Raw genomic sequence first — 18,102 nt, forward strand, 5'->3', positions numbered from 1 at the left:
ATTGATAAGCATTGAAGCATGCAAAGAAGATATTTTAAGAGGTTTATAAAATAGATACAATATGAATAAACAGTTTAAACATGAACATGCGAAGAATGAAATTAAAAAAGAAGATAAAGAAGAGGTTATAGAAAGTAGAATCATAATTCAAGAAGGATCACAGAAAGAATATAAGCATTGATAGGGAATGAATCATATAACGAACATATTTCAAGAGATTTAAAAAATAGATACAGAATGAGACAACTTTTTTTAACATATGAACATGCGAAGAATGTAATTGAAAAAGGAGATAAAGAAGAGATTATAGAAAGTAGAATGATACTTCAAGAAGGATCGTAAAAAGATTATAAACATTGATAAGCATTAAAGACACTTAGAAGATATTTTGAGAGATTTATAAAATAGATAAGTAAAGAATAAACTGTTTTAACATGAATATGTGAAGAATGAAGTAGAAAACAAAGGTAGAAAAAAGATTATAGAAAGTAGAATGATGATACAAGAAGAATCCCAGAAAGAATATAAACAAGTAGAGGCATAGAATCAGATGAATAAGGTATTTTGAAAATTTATAAAATAGATACAATTTGAAAGAGCTTTTTTAACCTGAACATGTGAAGTATGAAATTTAAAGATAAGATAGAAAAAATATTCCAGAAAGTAGTTTGATAATACAAAAAGGATCGTAAAAAGATAAACATTGATAGGTATTGAAGCACACGAAGAAGAGATTTATAAAATAGATACATAACGACTGTTTCAACATGAACATGCGGGAAATAAAATTGAAAAATAAGATAGCGAAAACATATTAAAAAGTAAAATAACAATAAAAAATATTCGCAGAGAGAATATAAATATTGATGGTTATTGAAGCATTCGAAGAAGATATTATAAGATATATAGAAAATAGGCACAATATAATAAACTTTTTTAACATGAACATACGGAGAATAAAAATGACAAAGAAACTAGAAAAGACATCTTAGTAGAATGGTATAATAATGGAATAATAAGGATAGCAGAAAGGTTATAAACTCAAAATTGTGAAAGATTCGTAAGATATTTTCATAATATTAATGAACATTTTAAACATCGACGCGTGTAAAATGAAATTCGTAATGAAAATAGAAAAGAGATTGTAGATGAAAGACACAGATTTATGAAATAAATATAATATGAAAAAACTTCAACATTTGGAGAATGAAACGTAAAACGAAGGTAGAAAATAGATGGATGATGGTATAAGAAGGATTGCAGAGAGAATATGAACAGATTGATGGGTATTGAAAAACACGACGAAGTTATTTAAAGATTATAGAATGTTGAAGGAAGAGAGGAGATTATTATATTATTATAGAAAATAATAAAGAAAGAGAGATTGTGTGATGTAAATGAAAAAAAAAAAAATTAATATCTAATGAAAGAAATGACCCGAAAAAACAAAATAACAAGGTTGCAAAGTAAATCGAATTTAAACTAGATAAAAATATGTTAAAAACGAAGAATAGTAGAGACTTTTCTATAAATTTGAAGAAGAGTGGCGAGAAGAAAATTAAAATAAAATTTAAACAAAATGAGAGAGGATAGAGGAAAAAGTTTGGGTGGTTCATAAAGTAACTAGCATTTTTATAAAGAGATTGAGCAAAAAAAAATTATAGAATTATAATAAGAGAAATTAAAATACATAATCCAGAATTTATTTGCAGGAAGAGAAAAATAATAAGTTTGAGTTCATTGTGAAGAGCGAAAATAAAAAATATAGAATAAAGTATTTTTACAGAAAATGCAAAAAGGTCAATGGCAACTTTCTATTTTTTTATGGTTTTCGAGAAAACTTAGAAGCGAAAGTAAAATTACGTGAGACTTGATAAACAAGTGTATAAACTCATGTTTAGCAAATGTAAAGAATAAATTAAGAAAGAATATATTTTATGCGTATAGGAAGAAAGAAAGAAAAAATATTATATATATTATATGGATATATGTATATTAGTAGGAAATGTTAATAACAATGGGCTGAAAAAGAATGTTATAGAATATAGAAATGAAAGGAAGTAGAAATACAATATATAATTATCAATCAAAGACAATATGTTGTAATGCCTTTGTTTTCAATAAGAAATAATGCCAAACGATTAGGCAAGACAATTTGAATGATCAATATGTAAGCAAATTCTAATACAATCAGTTAGTTAACTGGTTCTGCTCTATCGAATTCAATTGTAAAGATGCATGAAGGTTATAAGTTTGTGGAATGGTAAAGTTCCTTGGTATAAACGATATTCATCGTGATTTATATATATCAACTGCCGTTAAGCACTAACTCAGGTTGCACCTAGATGTCAATATTGTTAGACAGTAGCAGAAGATTGAGGAGGAAAACTAATTTAGTGTGACTAGAATAACAGTGCAACGTAAAATGTACAGAAGCTGCTAAAAGCTACCAAACGATGATCATAAGTATTTTATTTTGTATAGAAATGATAATCTTAATTATTGTAATTCTAAGCAACCCTTTAAATAAGAAATTTGGGTTGGTGTTGTTAACAAATAAGTGTTTATTTTTTCAGAATTGATATCACCGATGTGAACAACAACTTTAGTAGAATAAAAATTACAATATGAATTAATGACGATTGTCTTGATAAAAAGAAATATGGAACTATATTTTTAATAGAGAATAATGCTTATCATTGAAAATGAAGGATGGATGTGCTGAAGATTTTATACACAACAATGATCAATGAGTGATAACTCAAATTATTCAAGAAGATGTAAAATAAAATCTTTTGAGATTCAAGGAAATAGTGTGTATAAAATACAATTCCATTCATTTGATTTAGTTCATATTTATTGTGTATAAGGTGTTAGCATATATAGAAAAATTGACATGAAAAATAATGTTGAAGATCCGATTAGAACAAGAATTGAAATGTAGATAGTAAATAATCAGATTAATCACTACATTAGATTAAATGTATTAGCTGGTTAAAAAAGGAGTGTGATGGAAAGTAAAGAGAAAATGAGGAGAAATGATATATCGCAGAAAGCAGAGAACACGTATATAAAAAAGGGAAAATGTTTCTGTAGATTATCTATTTCAAATTCTTTGCTGTTAAGTCAACAATATGAGGTGTTATTATACTCACTAATAAAATGGAATGTTTATATAATTAATCAATAAAATAAAAATATAATAAAAAAATGTCCCTTCATCTAAACCTACACCAACTAAATAGTTCTAATAATAAATAAAATATAAGTTTAAGTATATATTGTGAGTGCTAACATCAATGCATCAAGTCGTGAAAAAATTGGATATTTTCATGCATTCTCTGGGGTATGTTTACAAATAAATATCAATTTTTTTCACTTTGATCAGTTCGTGGAGAGAAAAGCAGTGATTAAAGCTATAACTAATAATAAAAATAATGAACCATAGCAGTGGTTGGATTCGTTATAGGAAAAATGGCTTGTATTTGAAGTTTCATTTTTATTGAAGAATTTGGAATTAACAATAATCTACTTATATTAGTAAGAAAATAAAAAGCTTACTATGAATTAAAGAAAATGATAGAATTATGGAAAATTCTCTATAGATACCCTTTAATTATCGAATTTCCTCTCGTTGTATCGTTTGTGAATAACATAATAAATAAGAGTTTTTCAAAATAATAATTCGTTACTTGATTTTATTTGCTGATTAGAAAAATAAAACCCAGGAGACTTCGATAAAAAAAACAATGGATTGTTCAGATGATCGAAAACAAAGAAGAGCTCTAGACATGAAAACCATGAGAAAAATTAGTGGATATAGAGACACATTTCGACACCTAAAAAAGGCATAAAGATAAGACAAAAAGAAGAAGAAGAAGAAGAAGAATGTTTTCTTAGTTTATCTGTATTATAAAATGTGATTTTCTTTAAGTATAAATTCATAATTTCCTTTCAGATCGTGTTTGCTATCTACCATACGAAAACTGACTCAAATTTTATGCTTCTATAGCATTAAAATCAAACTGTGATTGAGAGAATGGACAGTGTATAGTTAAGTACTACTCAAGCTACAACCTCAAGCAGCATCTATGAAGCTTCAAATTAAATTAATGGATTCTACATTTTTCTGTAGATCTATCACTGATTCGTTTGTAAAATTCATAGAAGAGATTATTTATTGATTATTATTCGTACTTTATACATTAATATCATTCAGTTATATGTTTTCAGTTTTAAAAAATATCAAATCTCAGTTTTTTTAGTTTTATATATTTCAATGTATTATTTCTAAGTACTTGTTGATATATTGCCAATTTTGCACATTTTTTAAGTGAGAAGGTTGAAATTAGTTCTATTTATGTTTCATAATAGTTTCAAATTAGAAGAAAACTAATGTTTTAATGAGAGTTTCAAAATGTTCACTCATAATCAAAATTGTTAATAATTCAATTATCTTAAGTCGATGGTTGAAAATTTATGAATATAATTTAATAAAATAACAAAAATATATTTTTAATATACACAAAAGTAGAAAATAATTGAGCATATGAAATATAACGATTATACTAGTGAAAAGTTGTTCGAATAAAACGGGGTAGAGAAAAATAAATTGATAGTTGCATAAAAAATAGGAAGGAGGATCTAGAAGGAATAAAATAGTTATAAGTGCGGGAAGTGATTTAGTACGTTACGAGAATATCTAATCGAGTACCCTAATAAAAACTTCACGGACATATATCGTTAAATGTTTTTTTCATAATGTTTTTAGTTTTAAATAAAAAGCAACATTATATTGAAATATCAAATGTCATATTTGACAATTTTACTGAAAAACAGCTCCTTTGATTATTCTCTTATTATGTAAAAAAACAAAAATTAACAGAAGTCACTAAGGTAACATTGTAAACAAAGGCAGACATATTGAATTTTTGGAAATACAAAAAATATTTACTGAAAGAATGGCTGATAGTTCAAATAAAATAGTTGACAAAAGTGCGAAATAGTAGAGCAAATTATTCCAATTAAGTATTCGAAAAGGTACGAAAAAAGTATACGATGTTTTGCGACAGGCGTAGGAAATACGAGCTAAAAAGTGGTGACGAAAATAATCCGGTAAAGTACAATTTTCCGGACTCAAATTAGTACTGTAAAGTCGACTTTACAGTACAGTATGAAAACAAGAAACTTATATTTCGAGTTTTAGAGATATGAATTTTTACTCAAACCTATGTTAATTTAAAAATTGGTTTTGTAAACTAAATTCAAACCGTTTTCTTCGGAAACACATTAAACAATTTTCCATGTTATATGCCGTGATATTGAAATATATTTCGATTGAGAAGATATACAATAATAAAATTTCTTTATTAATTCATGCTCTACAATGTGTGCTTGCAGAAGAAGATTGCAGTATATCTTTTTGTTTTCGTTAGTAGTTAAAATGTATCTTCGCTTAGACCTGTATTTCCAACATGGGGCCCACGCTCCACAAGGGGGCAATTCGAAAATGAATTCGACACGACTTTAACCCTTTTGTTATGGACCTTTTAAATACAATGCTATATTTCGGTGCCCAATTGAAAGAAAAAAGCAAATTTTTAAATAATTGCCGCCAATAAATACTAGAAATTCGTTTGACGAGACGAAAATATCAACTGGGTTTTTGACTTCATCAAATTAACCTCCCTGCGGCAGAGTAAAAGAACTCGACTAGTAAAGAATCTCTGGTCCGATGATGTCTAGCAAAAAAAGCTCTCAGGGTACCACCCGACTCGTTGTGTCAAACAATTGGCGCTGTAAGCCAAGATCAGTATCAAACGTCACATGTCAGCTGACCGACACAAACTGTGTCTCTTCACATCCACGTATGTATTTAGTGGTAGATTTAGTATTAATTCAGTCTTTTTTCAAATTATGTTATTTCCAATTTTTATTTTAGTTTTTCATTATATATTTTGAAAATTTGCTTACTGTGTTTCGTAAACAATTTCCTAGTGTTTTCTTCCTAAAATCAATCATTTGAGTTTCAATTCAATGAATTCAATTTTTTAATATTCAAAAATTATGTATATATTACATAGGGGGCATAAGAATTTTAGAAGGTCATAGGTCAGTCAAGGATAGAAATAAGTTGGTAAATACTGGTTAGAGTATTTAGTTTGAACAGGACGACTTAGATTCAGCTTGATGTTCTTTCTAATGAATTCAAGTCTATTTGTTAACCTAAGAATCCAATTATTTTACCGTAATTCAGGAAACTGTAAAAATGATATCAGTTTCGAGATTTTTCTCGGAAATCTCGAAATGGGAAATGAGCAGGTAAAAATACATATCTCTATATATATAGAAAGTAATGATTTCCACCCTGACACGAATAGAAATTGAATATTCTCTAAATAGGATATATGGATAATACAGTAATTTGTGATTAAAATAATGGAAGGTCAAGATTTTCTACTAATAATAACTAAAAAAATTACTGTCACACTAGATTGATTTACAAAAATAATTACTTATTTTCTCTTTCAGCTTTAATTGTTCAAAGTTTCTATCGAGTAGTAATGAAAAATTTATTATTGCCGTATATTTACAGAATAATCAATTAAAAATTTTCACTGATAAGTATTAGAGTTTAATATTTATATATCAAATATTTAAAAGAGATGATATTGGAATATATGATTCTAAATAGAATATGTACAGGAAGACATCTGTATAAATAAAAATCAAATTTTAAAACGACTCGACATCTCGACATTTTTCTCTTCTCTCTATTTTCCGATATGATTGGCACAGTGAGGTACTAATTCTGGATCTTCACAAGTTAAATTATGTTCATCGACAACTTTTCCTTCGCCACAAGTAATAAGACGTGGATATCCGTTAACGCATGTAATAAGACGATGACAGTCACCTGGAACTGGAAAACGGGGATATGGCCAGAATTTTGCCGCTGGGCTGTTGTGTGGCACTTTAGTTGGACATTTGAAGCCGACCACAGCTGGAATTTCAAAAATTTCATTAAATGTTAGTATTCTTATGAATTTTTCCTTTTAAACCTATTTTAAACTTTTATAAAATGAAGTCGATGTGAATAAGAGCAAAAATATATAAAAAATATCACAATTCGACAAACAATTCTTAAAATATTATATAAAATTTTTAGGTTATATCAAACCATACATTTTTTCTGGTTTTATCTAATTAGCTTGATAGGAGGGTTGTCTGAAAAAAGAGATTATCAATAAAATTTCAGTCAGTTTGGATGCCTTCAATGTATTTGACAAATCGTATAAGTGAGTTGTTAAGATTTTTCTGAAAACGGAAATACTGAGTATCGAGCTGCCATTAAGTATTCGTTTTTGAAAGGCAATACGCTTACGGAAATCAAAGAGGAGTTAGGCACTGTGTACGGAGACTGTGTAAAATTTTTGGCAGCTGAATTCAAATATGACAGCTTGACACATCACGAGCGATATTGAAGAAGTTCACCAAATAGTATTGGATAGTCGTCGACTTAGTTAAGATTAAGCTATATGCTCATTTGGTGCCGCATTTGCACACTTTGAATTGAAACGCATTCAAATAAACATTTCCCATGTCTTATTGACACGGTTTAATAAAAATGTGTCGGATTTTTTTAGTCGAATCATAACTGTAGATGAAACCTGGCTCTATCGCTATACTCCTTAAACGAAAAATCACGGAGAAACAATCAAAATAGTAGACCTGCTCAGAAAAAAGCAAAGACGTTACAACTACCGAAAAAGTGATGGCTACCGTTTTTTTTTTGGATAGTTATGGTTTTGTGTATATCCAAAAAGGTAGATTATTATGCATAATTGCATGATAAGGTAAAGGGAAAATTTATTAGAAAGTGACCGCATTCAAAGAGAAATAAAATTCACGATTTGTACTTGATTTGGTTGGCCACCCACCGTATTAACCAAATCAGACTTCCAGCAACATTTTCCTGGAGGATAAAGACAGGAACTGTTTGGAAGAGTTAAAAAAGGTTAGGGCATCGCTGGGAAAGTGTATAAAGTTAAAAGGACCCTATGGTGCAAAGTAAAAATGATTCTTTGTTGCGTCGGAAACTCGTTATATTTTATCAAGAAATTTTATTTATATCACATTTTTTCTTCACATATGAATGAGGCATTTTTCTCGGCCAATTTGATAGATATAATACAAACTTGTTGACTAATCTCGTGAGAAATATTCCTCATTGAATTAGTTCTCAAGTAATTATTAAAAAAAATAATATTAAAATAGAAATCTATTCACATCATTCAACAAGTCTTAATTGTTGAAGTAATTAGCAATGATGATAATCTTGGAGTATTAATGCTGTGTAAATATATAATTAGGTGAATGGTTTCGATGGCTCGAAAAGCTGATTGAGAAATATTTTTTTCATTGAAAGTAACAACTCTATTTGAAAAAGTGTAATTCACTATCATACCTTCTGGATTACACGTTTCTATTAGAAGGTCGGGCCAGTTGCAACCATGAATACGTTCATCATATACTAGTCCAGGATCACATTGGTTTGGAATTGGTTCCCCATGAGCACACTTTATAAAGTGTACGGAACATTCTTTACTATCTGGATATATTCCGAATTGATATTCACAGCCTGGAGTGCTGATTGGTGTCACTGTTTAAACATAACAATTACCTATAATTCCATTGCCAAAAAATATATATTTTGAATTTTTTCTTTGTCAATGACTTTACCTTATGAATTTGTTACTCACTGGTTACTATTAGAGGTTAACAAAATGTTTAGTATTCTTAAAGAAAATCAAGAACTAATTATTATCATATAAATTATACAACTCACAATCAGCTTTTCTTTGTCCACAATCAACAGCCCAATTGTAATTACAGTGATTGAAAACGTTGCCTTTTCCATCGAATAGAAGACCATTTTCACAAGTTTCCACTGTTAGAGTACCATTTGTACAAAGGAAGAATAAATTACAAGATTCTGGATGGGCGTAAGCTTGCACTCCATGTTGTTCTGGACAAGAAGGCGCTTCTTGCACCAATACACCGCAATTTGCTAAAACATGAGAATATTTACAATCATTTATGATCCAGCATTGAATTTAAGCACTATCGAGGGGTTGAGGAAGTGTAATTAATATAAAAACAAGTTTAAACTGAATTTATTCACAAGTACAGATTTACCTGTCGAGCTTCATCTATTAAGCATTTCAAACACGTCAAGATTTACATTTATACGAATTTAATTTATAGTATAATCAAAATCAATGAGGTTTTTATTCACGAGATAAATATTCTTGTGGACTTATTACACTAATTTACAAATTTGCGTGTTTGTAAAGCCACAGAAATTAATAAAATCAAACATGTCTTCTTCATTTGAGGCTTGAGTACAATTTCCAATAGATTTGATATATTTTAGTCTTAAAAAAATTTAAGTATTCTCAAATAATTTATTTACAAGAGGAATTTATTAGGTATACTATATGTGTTCATAGTTTAGATACTATAGACATTATTAACTACGAGTAAGTCCCATCGCAAAACTGTTATACCAAGTTTTAAAGGAGGTCTAGTAATCTAAAAGCAAATTGAAAGAAAGTACCCAAAAACTGATGAAAGTTGAATATGCAACCACGTTATTCGATGAATAGTGTATGACTTTTATGAGGCTAATATAGTACTAACATTGAACATGATGCAGAACAAACTGCGTACGTATCTTGATTATGTGTATTTTAATAGGATGTGAGGTTTTAAACATATAAAATTTGCTATCAAAATAGTTATAGTAAAATCATGGTATCGCTGAACTTAGAGAAGAATTTTCCAGAATTATTGACACATCAAAACTCAAACAAAATTACAGGTTGATTGATTAGTGTGATAAAGTTCATTGCCTTTTTGTCGTTTGAGATATGAATTAGGAAATTTGAGGAATTATAGCTATCATTAGTCTATGCATTTTAAAATTATTTATAATCTTACAGGGTGTTCCAGAATACTGTGCGACATCAAAGTTATATTATTTTAAATGAAATTTGTAAATACAAATAAATTACTGGAACTAAACAATAAAAATGTATATCATTTACCACAGTATACTTATACGTCTAGTTTGACTATGTGATATGAATTGGTTGATGAATAGCAGTGAAAGTTGTGCATATCAACACAACCATTTTTTTAAACGAGACTTCATCTCAAAATAGAACATAGTCGAAAAAGTCTCTCTGTTAATTAACTTTTCGTAAAGCACATCTACAAAACACTGTTTTCAAAATCCTCTTCAGTTAATTTCTGTTGCAACTAAATGTGATGAGGGTGCATTTTGTCAAGGATTCTTTGCACACCGTAGTAGCTCAGTTCTTGATCGCTGTAAATATTCCTTTCACTTGTCTGAAGGTTTTCGGTAACTGCTAGCAAAACTTCAATTTTATTTTCTTCTGTCACAGAAGTTTTCAATCGTTCATGCTTTTTATAATTAACTCAGCCCGTGCCGTTGATTCGCTTTATCAATGTATCCAAGTTTGCTTTTGTAGGTTACCGTTCAAATTCTTCAAAACAACAAAAATGTACCAAAATGCTAAATCAAAGAACAATAATGAGACTATTGTCATGTCATTTAATTGTCAAATATTAGTTTTCATCAAATAAGACATAGCAAGCTAAGAGTTATTGTTAAATGATTGCATATAAGTATATTATCATTGTTTTGCACAGTAATATCTAAATATCTCATACTTTAGGTAGATGGAATGCTTTATGAGTTGGTAGTACTTTCAGATACTCAAATAAAATACAAGGTGAAAGGAGACAGGGGAAAATAATGTATTAGTATTTTGATTCACTCTTTATCGAAATATTAACGAAATAAATAATTTTCCAGAATTTTACTACTATTCTAAGGGTATTGAACTTGCTATCATTTATATGGAAAATTGGTAATAACTTTTAAAATTATGACACAGCATCTAATTAGAAAACAATAGATATACACCTTAATTTTTCTATTATTTAATGATGGTAATAGAATACGTTCTAAAGAGAGAATTAAAAACAAGAAAAATCATATCATGTGATTATCAAAGTTTTAATGAAATTAAATATCAGAAGTAATAAAGATACAATATGTCAAATGATATTAGTAACATCTAAAAGCTAGTATTGCAACACAAGCTGATCATCAGCTGCGGATGCAACCTAGTAGGTAGAATCATTAGCTATTCTCATTTTTAATTTGTGAATCTTCTTGATTCTCCGTTTCATCTTTATTCTTGAAATCGTAAATATTTTGATTGAATTTTTCTAAATGGTAATTTGTCACATTGACCTCGAAACAATTTTTAGTTTCTGAGTTTGTGTGCAAGGTACTTTTTATTGTGTTCGTAGGAAGTTTATTTCCTAGCTTTGTTTTCAAAAGATTAATGTTTGAAAACGTTCTACCCTAGCCGTATTCTGCGGCAAACATAGAAGCTTTCTGGTTAAAGTTCGATAAAAGTGGAAACATCGTCTTTTTCAATTTAGAAAAATGGCACCAAAATTCTTGTACACTGGGGTCTCTTGTGTTAAATTCAAAATTGATCTTGCGAAGGATTTTCCATTTTCTATCTAATTCTGTTATATTTTCTGCTCAAATCATGACTTAAAATGACTTGTAAGGATCAGTAAACACTTTGGTGCCTAAAGTTCTTTATCATCGAAAAGAAACCTTTGTTATATTCGGGCTGCTCTTCACATTTCGTGTAAAAATAGGATAGTAGGATAGTTTATAGTCGTTTAACTCTTGAGTGTTTCTTTTCAATCGAATTGAATTTGTTATCATCCGTCCAACATGTTTCCAATGATGGCAAATGGAATCGCACGTCATTTACATTAATAATTAATATTTTTTCTTCTTTCACATTTAAGATATTTTGGGGTTTGTTTATCTCTTTTTTTGTAACAAATGAGCCGGTTATATATAGCAGTTTAAAATTGGGACACATGCTATGTTGATCTGATCATAGAATAAGTAAAAACTTATCACAAATTTGTGAATATTGGTAGAGCTAATCGCAGGAAGTCCAATTATAATTACATGGACTACTACGTAGCAAATATAGCGCTAGCATCTTAACCAGAAAAACTGTAGATTTAGAAGCCTTAACTAAAAACTGAGAGAATTTCCAAAAAACTGTAGATTTACAGTTGAAACTGTAGGGTTGGCTAAACAGTTTATATCAAAGTATATTTATTCAATGAACAACATTACTTTTCTGTTATACCCTTAAAATTTTAATAATCTCATACCATACAACCCATAATTATTATAAAAGGTCAAAGTATATTTATTTTCCACGCCAATGGTTTATATTGATTGTAATTCTAGACCGGTTACATTCACCAAGTGGGTGCAGTATTGCTATTACGACAACAAAAAAAACGGTCAATATGCTTTTTAGGCTCAATTTAACACCAGAAGTAAATGTAATATCAACCGAATCAAGGTTTCTCTTCGTATCAGGTGATAAAGTCTAAATTGGTCATAATCTGGTTCGTGGCATGGAATATTTATAGTTTCATTACTTTCTTTGTTTTTCAATATGTTTTTATTACATAACAGTGGAAATAGATACGTTCAATTTCATGGTTTGCAACAACAATGTCGAATATTCTTGTCTAGATTGTATGTTGACTCACATTGCTACTTTTTGGAACATTTTGATTTCAAAATAATGAAGTTATCGTAGGCTAGTATTACAATGATATAAGATTAATTTTCCTGAAAATACGTTCATCCAACACAGCCCAAGCATAATTCATAATCGATATGATGGGAGATAATATACCTTGCAAGTTTTTACGTTGGATGGAGGACTTCATAAGAAGTGTTACTATCCATATTTTGAGGTTTGGTAACACTGAGTCTTTCTTACTGTGACTCTGACATTTCTAGCCCCAACTTTACATTGATGAACATAAATTCAACTAAATATATTTCCTTTTAAGCGGGATTAGTCTTTTCTGCAATTACTTGTAGAATGCGGTCCATAGTAAAAAATGGAATTTATCCATACCATTTTCCTGTAATCATTTTGCTGACTATATAGCAATAAAGTCTCATTTACAGCACTGTAAAAAACTGAATAATCAGCGTAGCTGATTTCTACTCCAGTTTAAAATCCATATAGGCCGCTCAAAAATTGTTGTCATGTCTAAAAACATCTATGTTTGAATTGATTAAACAAGATCATGTGACATATCGTGAAATGAATCATACTCATGATTAGCATCACAAGATACATCATAATTTGCTGTAATTTTTTTTGTTTGGACCTACTTAACCTAACAAAAGAAGGCGGCGACTGGTGCATTAAAATTTTGGAATTTGATAAGAATAACATCTGCACATGAGACGAATCGTCTTCACGACGAGACAAATTCAATAAAAATGTTTGCGAAAGAAGCACATCGAAGAAATGGTTTCTTTAACACTATTGTAGTGTGGCAATGTGTCAAGGTAGCAACAGTGGTATAAACGTTTGACTCCGAATGGTACGCAATGTTTACCAAAGGCATTGGAGACATTCGCAAAACGTCAAATAACTGGTGATTCAATCTTTATCGTAATAGTCCAACCATTGCTTAAATAATTGAATTTTTAAGAAGCCAGATGGTCAAGTTGATGGGCAATTCAGCATTGATTTGACATTCAACAAGTTCATTTCGATCCCGAAAAGCTGCTTCGTCATCGATTACCAATACAAGAAGAGGCTGGTTTTGATTCCAAAACGCCTATTTTGGAATGGAAAAAGAGCTGCGAAAATCGGTCCTAAGGCACGAAAAATTGTACTACTCATATCGAACAATATTTTGAGGAGCAACATAACTAGCTTCTATTATGAATATTTCATTTTTCAATTACTAGGCCAGAAATATAAGTAGCCACCTTGATAAATGGTTTTTTATGTTTCTATTATGTTTGAACTCAATTTTCCCCTGCTTCAAGGCGTATGATTATTCCTATTAGGGATTAAAGAGATCCTATTACGATCCCTTAACGATTTCCTTACGGGAGTGCGACCTGAAAAACTGAGTTTACTATACCGGTGAAGTGAATAAATCAGTAACTGACCACTACCGTAAGGTGGCGTTCAATCAATAAAAAAAATTCCATTGAAAACTGTCATTCTGAGTTGGGTATCGACTGTGTACAAGATGCAAGGTTATACTTATACCGTCGTTTATCTAGGTTCTCGGTTATTTGCTATTAGATAAACTTATATAATAGCACTTAACTGAATACGGTATATGAATATAAAAAACTGGATTGCTAAAAATAAACTGAGTCCCCTAAAACCAGAAACACATTTTTCTCAATCGAATTCAAAAAATAAATAGTTACAAAATACGTTTTCTTGTTTGTATCAATTTTCTTTTTAAAATAATTCTGCATTTTGAAATCAATAGATATACTGAGAAACTATAATATTGATATTGAAAGCCTCATTCTAATTGCCAGTGACATTTTCTTGCCAGTTACTTTATTTGTGTATTATTAATTATTAGGAAAAATAAATGAATCAAAATTGTTTCCTAGTTTCAAAATATTCCGTTATTATATACATAACAAATTCTATTAACTAACAATTTTTGGTCGATTAATTTGATTATTGCGATGTAAAATTAACATTAAATATATATTATCGTCATAATGTGATATATAAATATAAATTCCCCTTATAAATCCATACTTTCTATTAACATTACCGAGTAAATAAAAAAACTTTCAGATTTGTTAATCTTTTGTGTAACCATATTCGTCGAATCATTATGTAATTCGGTAGTATTTTTATTTTTGTATCAACAGCATTAAACAAGCCACAATACACAATAATTAAGTAGATATTTTTATAGAGATATTTATAAATTTAATACAATTTGAAGTACAAAAAAACACAACTGAAAGCGCCTGATGATAATTGGAAAATTCTGAAACACATAATATCCTGGAATATATTTAATAAACAAAATTTAGGAACAAGCAAATTTCAGATTTATTCCACGTTTATGGTATCATTATTGACATTGGTTTTATGAATTTTACATTCTGCCGATATCAAAAATTTTGATTCGATGTAATAAAAAAGAGCTCAAATCAGTGAAAATTGTATTCAATTTGACCATAAAGTAACAATTAAAAACATTCTTCATCCCTAAATTATTTAATCAATTTTTAATAATAAGCTTTTTTATTAGAATGATAGCACTACAATACAATTTCATTCATTATTATTGGACTGGCTACATCTATCTTTTCTTTTTCTTATTTAGAATTTTTCCTTACGAGTTTACAGCTCTGTCGTTCACAATTCTATTACATTTTTATCTCTTACTCTCAGGTATCTATTTATCATTATATGTTCAATGTATATTTGCTTTGTTGGACCCCTTCTTTTTCACCTGGAGGCTCCCAATCGAGTATTCATTTTGGTCAGTAGTGCTCTGACTTTCTTTGACCATACCATCGCACTGCTCTCTTTTCCAGTTCCCTTTCTATTTGGCATTCTACTCTACTCTGCCATATTTCTGCAGTTCCTATTTTGTAGATGCATTCTTATTTTATTTCTTATTGATGTTGTCACTAGCCATATGTTTGCTCCATATAAATAGATTTTGTGTTATGCTTTGAAAGATTCTTGTTTGGTTTTCTTTAGTTAGAGTGTTGTTCCACAACAGCCTGCGGAGTACTTTTGTGAGTTTTCTCGTGCTAATTTGACTCTTTCGTTTACATATTCTTCTTCCAAATATCTTATCATATGCTACATGTCCTTTTACTGGTACTGGTATTTATCTATTATTCCCAATAAAAAAACTACAGGCTTGGAATTAGGTAAAGGAGAATTTAATTTGATACCAATCCATCTAGCGAGAATTCGATGAATATTTACACCTTACTGATCAAATTAATTTCAGATAAATTTATTGAATCACATACAAGTAGCATTTCATACATTTTAGAGGTATTTCAATACGATTTTAGATAAGTTCACTTTAGTTCTTCAAATGATAACAACCATCAATTCCAGTTTTGTCATAAAAACATTTTTTTAGCGAAATTTCTTTCTGTTGAATTTTTATCCCATATTAAAATCCAAATCTAAGATAGATATCTTTCTCATTTATTTGAATGATTTTTCAATGGTTCCTTTGCATTCCTATTTGGTACACGTGAGCTGAAGACTTGTAATTGTAGTCAGAATTTTATATGATTTTCGTCTTTTATTTCATTCATTCACCAAAATGTTTGAAATGTCCGTTTTTGTTGTCATCAAATCTTTTATAAAGCAACTTTTATAAAGCAAACACTAACGATGTATTTGAGTAGCAGATATAGAAAAATTTAAAGTTCTTCCAAATTTCTTCGATATATTATATAGATATTTTATTGTGGCAAAAGCTTATGTAATTTTTTTAATAAACATATTGTTTTTTTACCCTTTTTTAAAAAAAAACGTGACTTAAGAATCTTTTTTTCATTTGAATATTTAACAATATGGTACTTACCAAAAGCAACAAAAGAAAGGAGAGCAATAGTCAGCGATATCATGGCGACTTTATCCTTGACTAAACGAAAAGTTAAGTAAACTGCAGCTTTGTACTGAATTCAACACGCACTTAACACTTTCTATACACGACACCGATTGGCGTACGAATGGTATAAGAATTACATCAATGCAGTACCCAGCTGTTTATTGCAGAACCGTATTTACCCCCAAAATCTCCAGTGTAGTGGAAACCTTAGTATGAGATACTGAGCTATGGAAACGTGGAGGTATTTTTGACAAACCGTTGCTAACAAAACTTTAATTTATAAAATTTTTTTTATTCAACGTTACTTTATTTTCAATTTCATTTCAAGTGTCGCTGATCAATTGTTATGTTGATATATTGACGATTATTTTGTGGTGAATAAACTGTTTTATTTTTATGACATTTTATATTTTATAAATAAATGACATGAAATTGTTCATTATTTTGATAGATTTCAGGAGATTGTTTCATATAAATTAACCAATACATTTGATTCATTTATAGGTTTGTTTCAACCTGCTAATCTGGAACACTCTTGGAACGGTTTTTTGCGCGAAATGATATTTTCTGCGCAATCTCCACCTATGCACGGTTCTTGTAACAGTACTTGCTATCAACCAAGTATCGAAAAGACCGTCCAGGAAAGGGTTTACAAACGATATGTAAGTCGGTTGGAACACAAAACAGAATTGTTCGTAGAACGGTAACTGCCGGTTTGAACACGTAATCTCCATTGCACCATACCAAGGACTGTCTCTGATGGATTAGAACAAACCTTGTAAAATATCTCGATAACTAAAAGTATAATAAAATATTAATTTCAAGGAAACTATGATCAGGTTAACTAGATCATGATCTGAATATTAGGGAAGTGATCCTGATCCTTTTCTCTGTAATTCGGAAACCGACAAAAAATCTGGTCATAACCACATGATAGCGTCTACTATAGTGTACTATGGGTAATCATCTAACGGATTGGTTCGTTTGGTTTTGATTTTTTCAACTTCTAAAGTTATTATTCTCCTTTACATGGTTAACTTTAATTAGTTCTATGAGTAGCTTAATTGACAGGTTTCTGAGGATGGCGATTTTTAATATTAAAATAGTTTATTAATATAGAAATTTGTTGGTAAAACATTTGTACGAGGTGTGGCTATTAAATAATTGGCGATATAAAATATTTCATTTTGATATAATGTAGGAATATTTATTTATTATCACCTTCAATATATACCCCTTCTTCGCCCCTACATTCCTCTATGCGAATCTTCCATTGTTAGAAACAGTGTAGGGAGTCTATTTCTGTCAGTTCTTTCAGGACGCGCGACGCTTTACCTTTCACAGCCACAACAGACTCAAATCTTATTCGGTTTAATGAAGATTCGTCACACTTTATCACTTTTTCTAATAAGTTTAAGTCATTTCCAATTGCATTCAAAGTGCGAATACAAATATATTTGCGTGCTACTTGTTGTTCAAATGTGAGGATTTAAAGCACCAATTCTGCACAAA

At 29.6% G+C, this 18,102-nt stretch overlaps 1 protein-coding gene across 1 annotated transcript; it reads right to left on the reverse strand.

The window, feature by feature from the left end:
• Positions 1 to 5,904: 5,904 nt before the first annotated feature.
• LOC130900479 (protein obstructor-E) lies at positions 5,905 to 16,713 on the reverse strand. Its single transcript, XM_057811120.1, has 4 exons — positions 16,564 to 16,713; positions 8,849 to 9,070; positions 8,468 to 8,662; positions 5,905 to 7,003 (listed from the first exon to the last, which is right to left on the reverse strand). The coding sequence occupies exons 1-4, from the start codon at positions 16,604 to 16,606 to the stop codon at positions 6,774 to 6,776; spliced, it is 690 nt and encodes a 229-aa protein (XP_057667103.1). The 5' UTR covers positions 16,607 to 16,713; the 3' UTR covers positions 5,905 to 6,773.
• Between the last annotated feature and the right edge of the window lie 1,389 nt (positions 16,714 to 18,102).

Source organism: Diorhabda carinulata, chromosome X (assembly GCF_026250575.1).
Source record: "Diorhabda carinulata isolate Delta chromosome X, icDioCari1.1, whole genome shotgun sequence".
Lineage (NCBI taxonomy): Eukaryota > Metazoa > Arthropoda > Insecta > Coleoptera > Chrysomelidae > Diorhabda > Diorhabda carinulata.

Bases quoted from the DNA above. Each gene is read 5' to 3' on its own strand.
- LOC130900479 (XM_057811120.1), bottom strand. From the start codon at position 16,606: ATGATATCGCTGACTATTGCTCTCCTTTCTTTTGTTGCTTTTG. The intron at 9,071-16,563 runs GTAAGTACCATA...CTCATGTTTTAG, and splicing joins CCTTTCTTTTGTTGCTTTTG to CAAATTGCGGTGTATTGGTG. The intron at 8,663-8,848 runs GTGAGTTGTATA...ATGTTTAAACAG, and splicing joins TGGACAAAGAAAAGCTGATT to TGACACCAATCAGCACTCCA.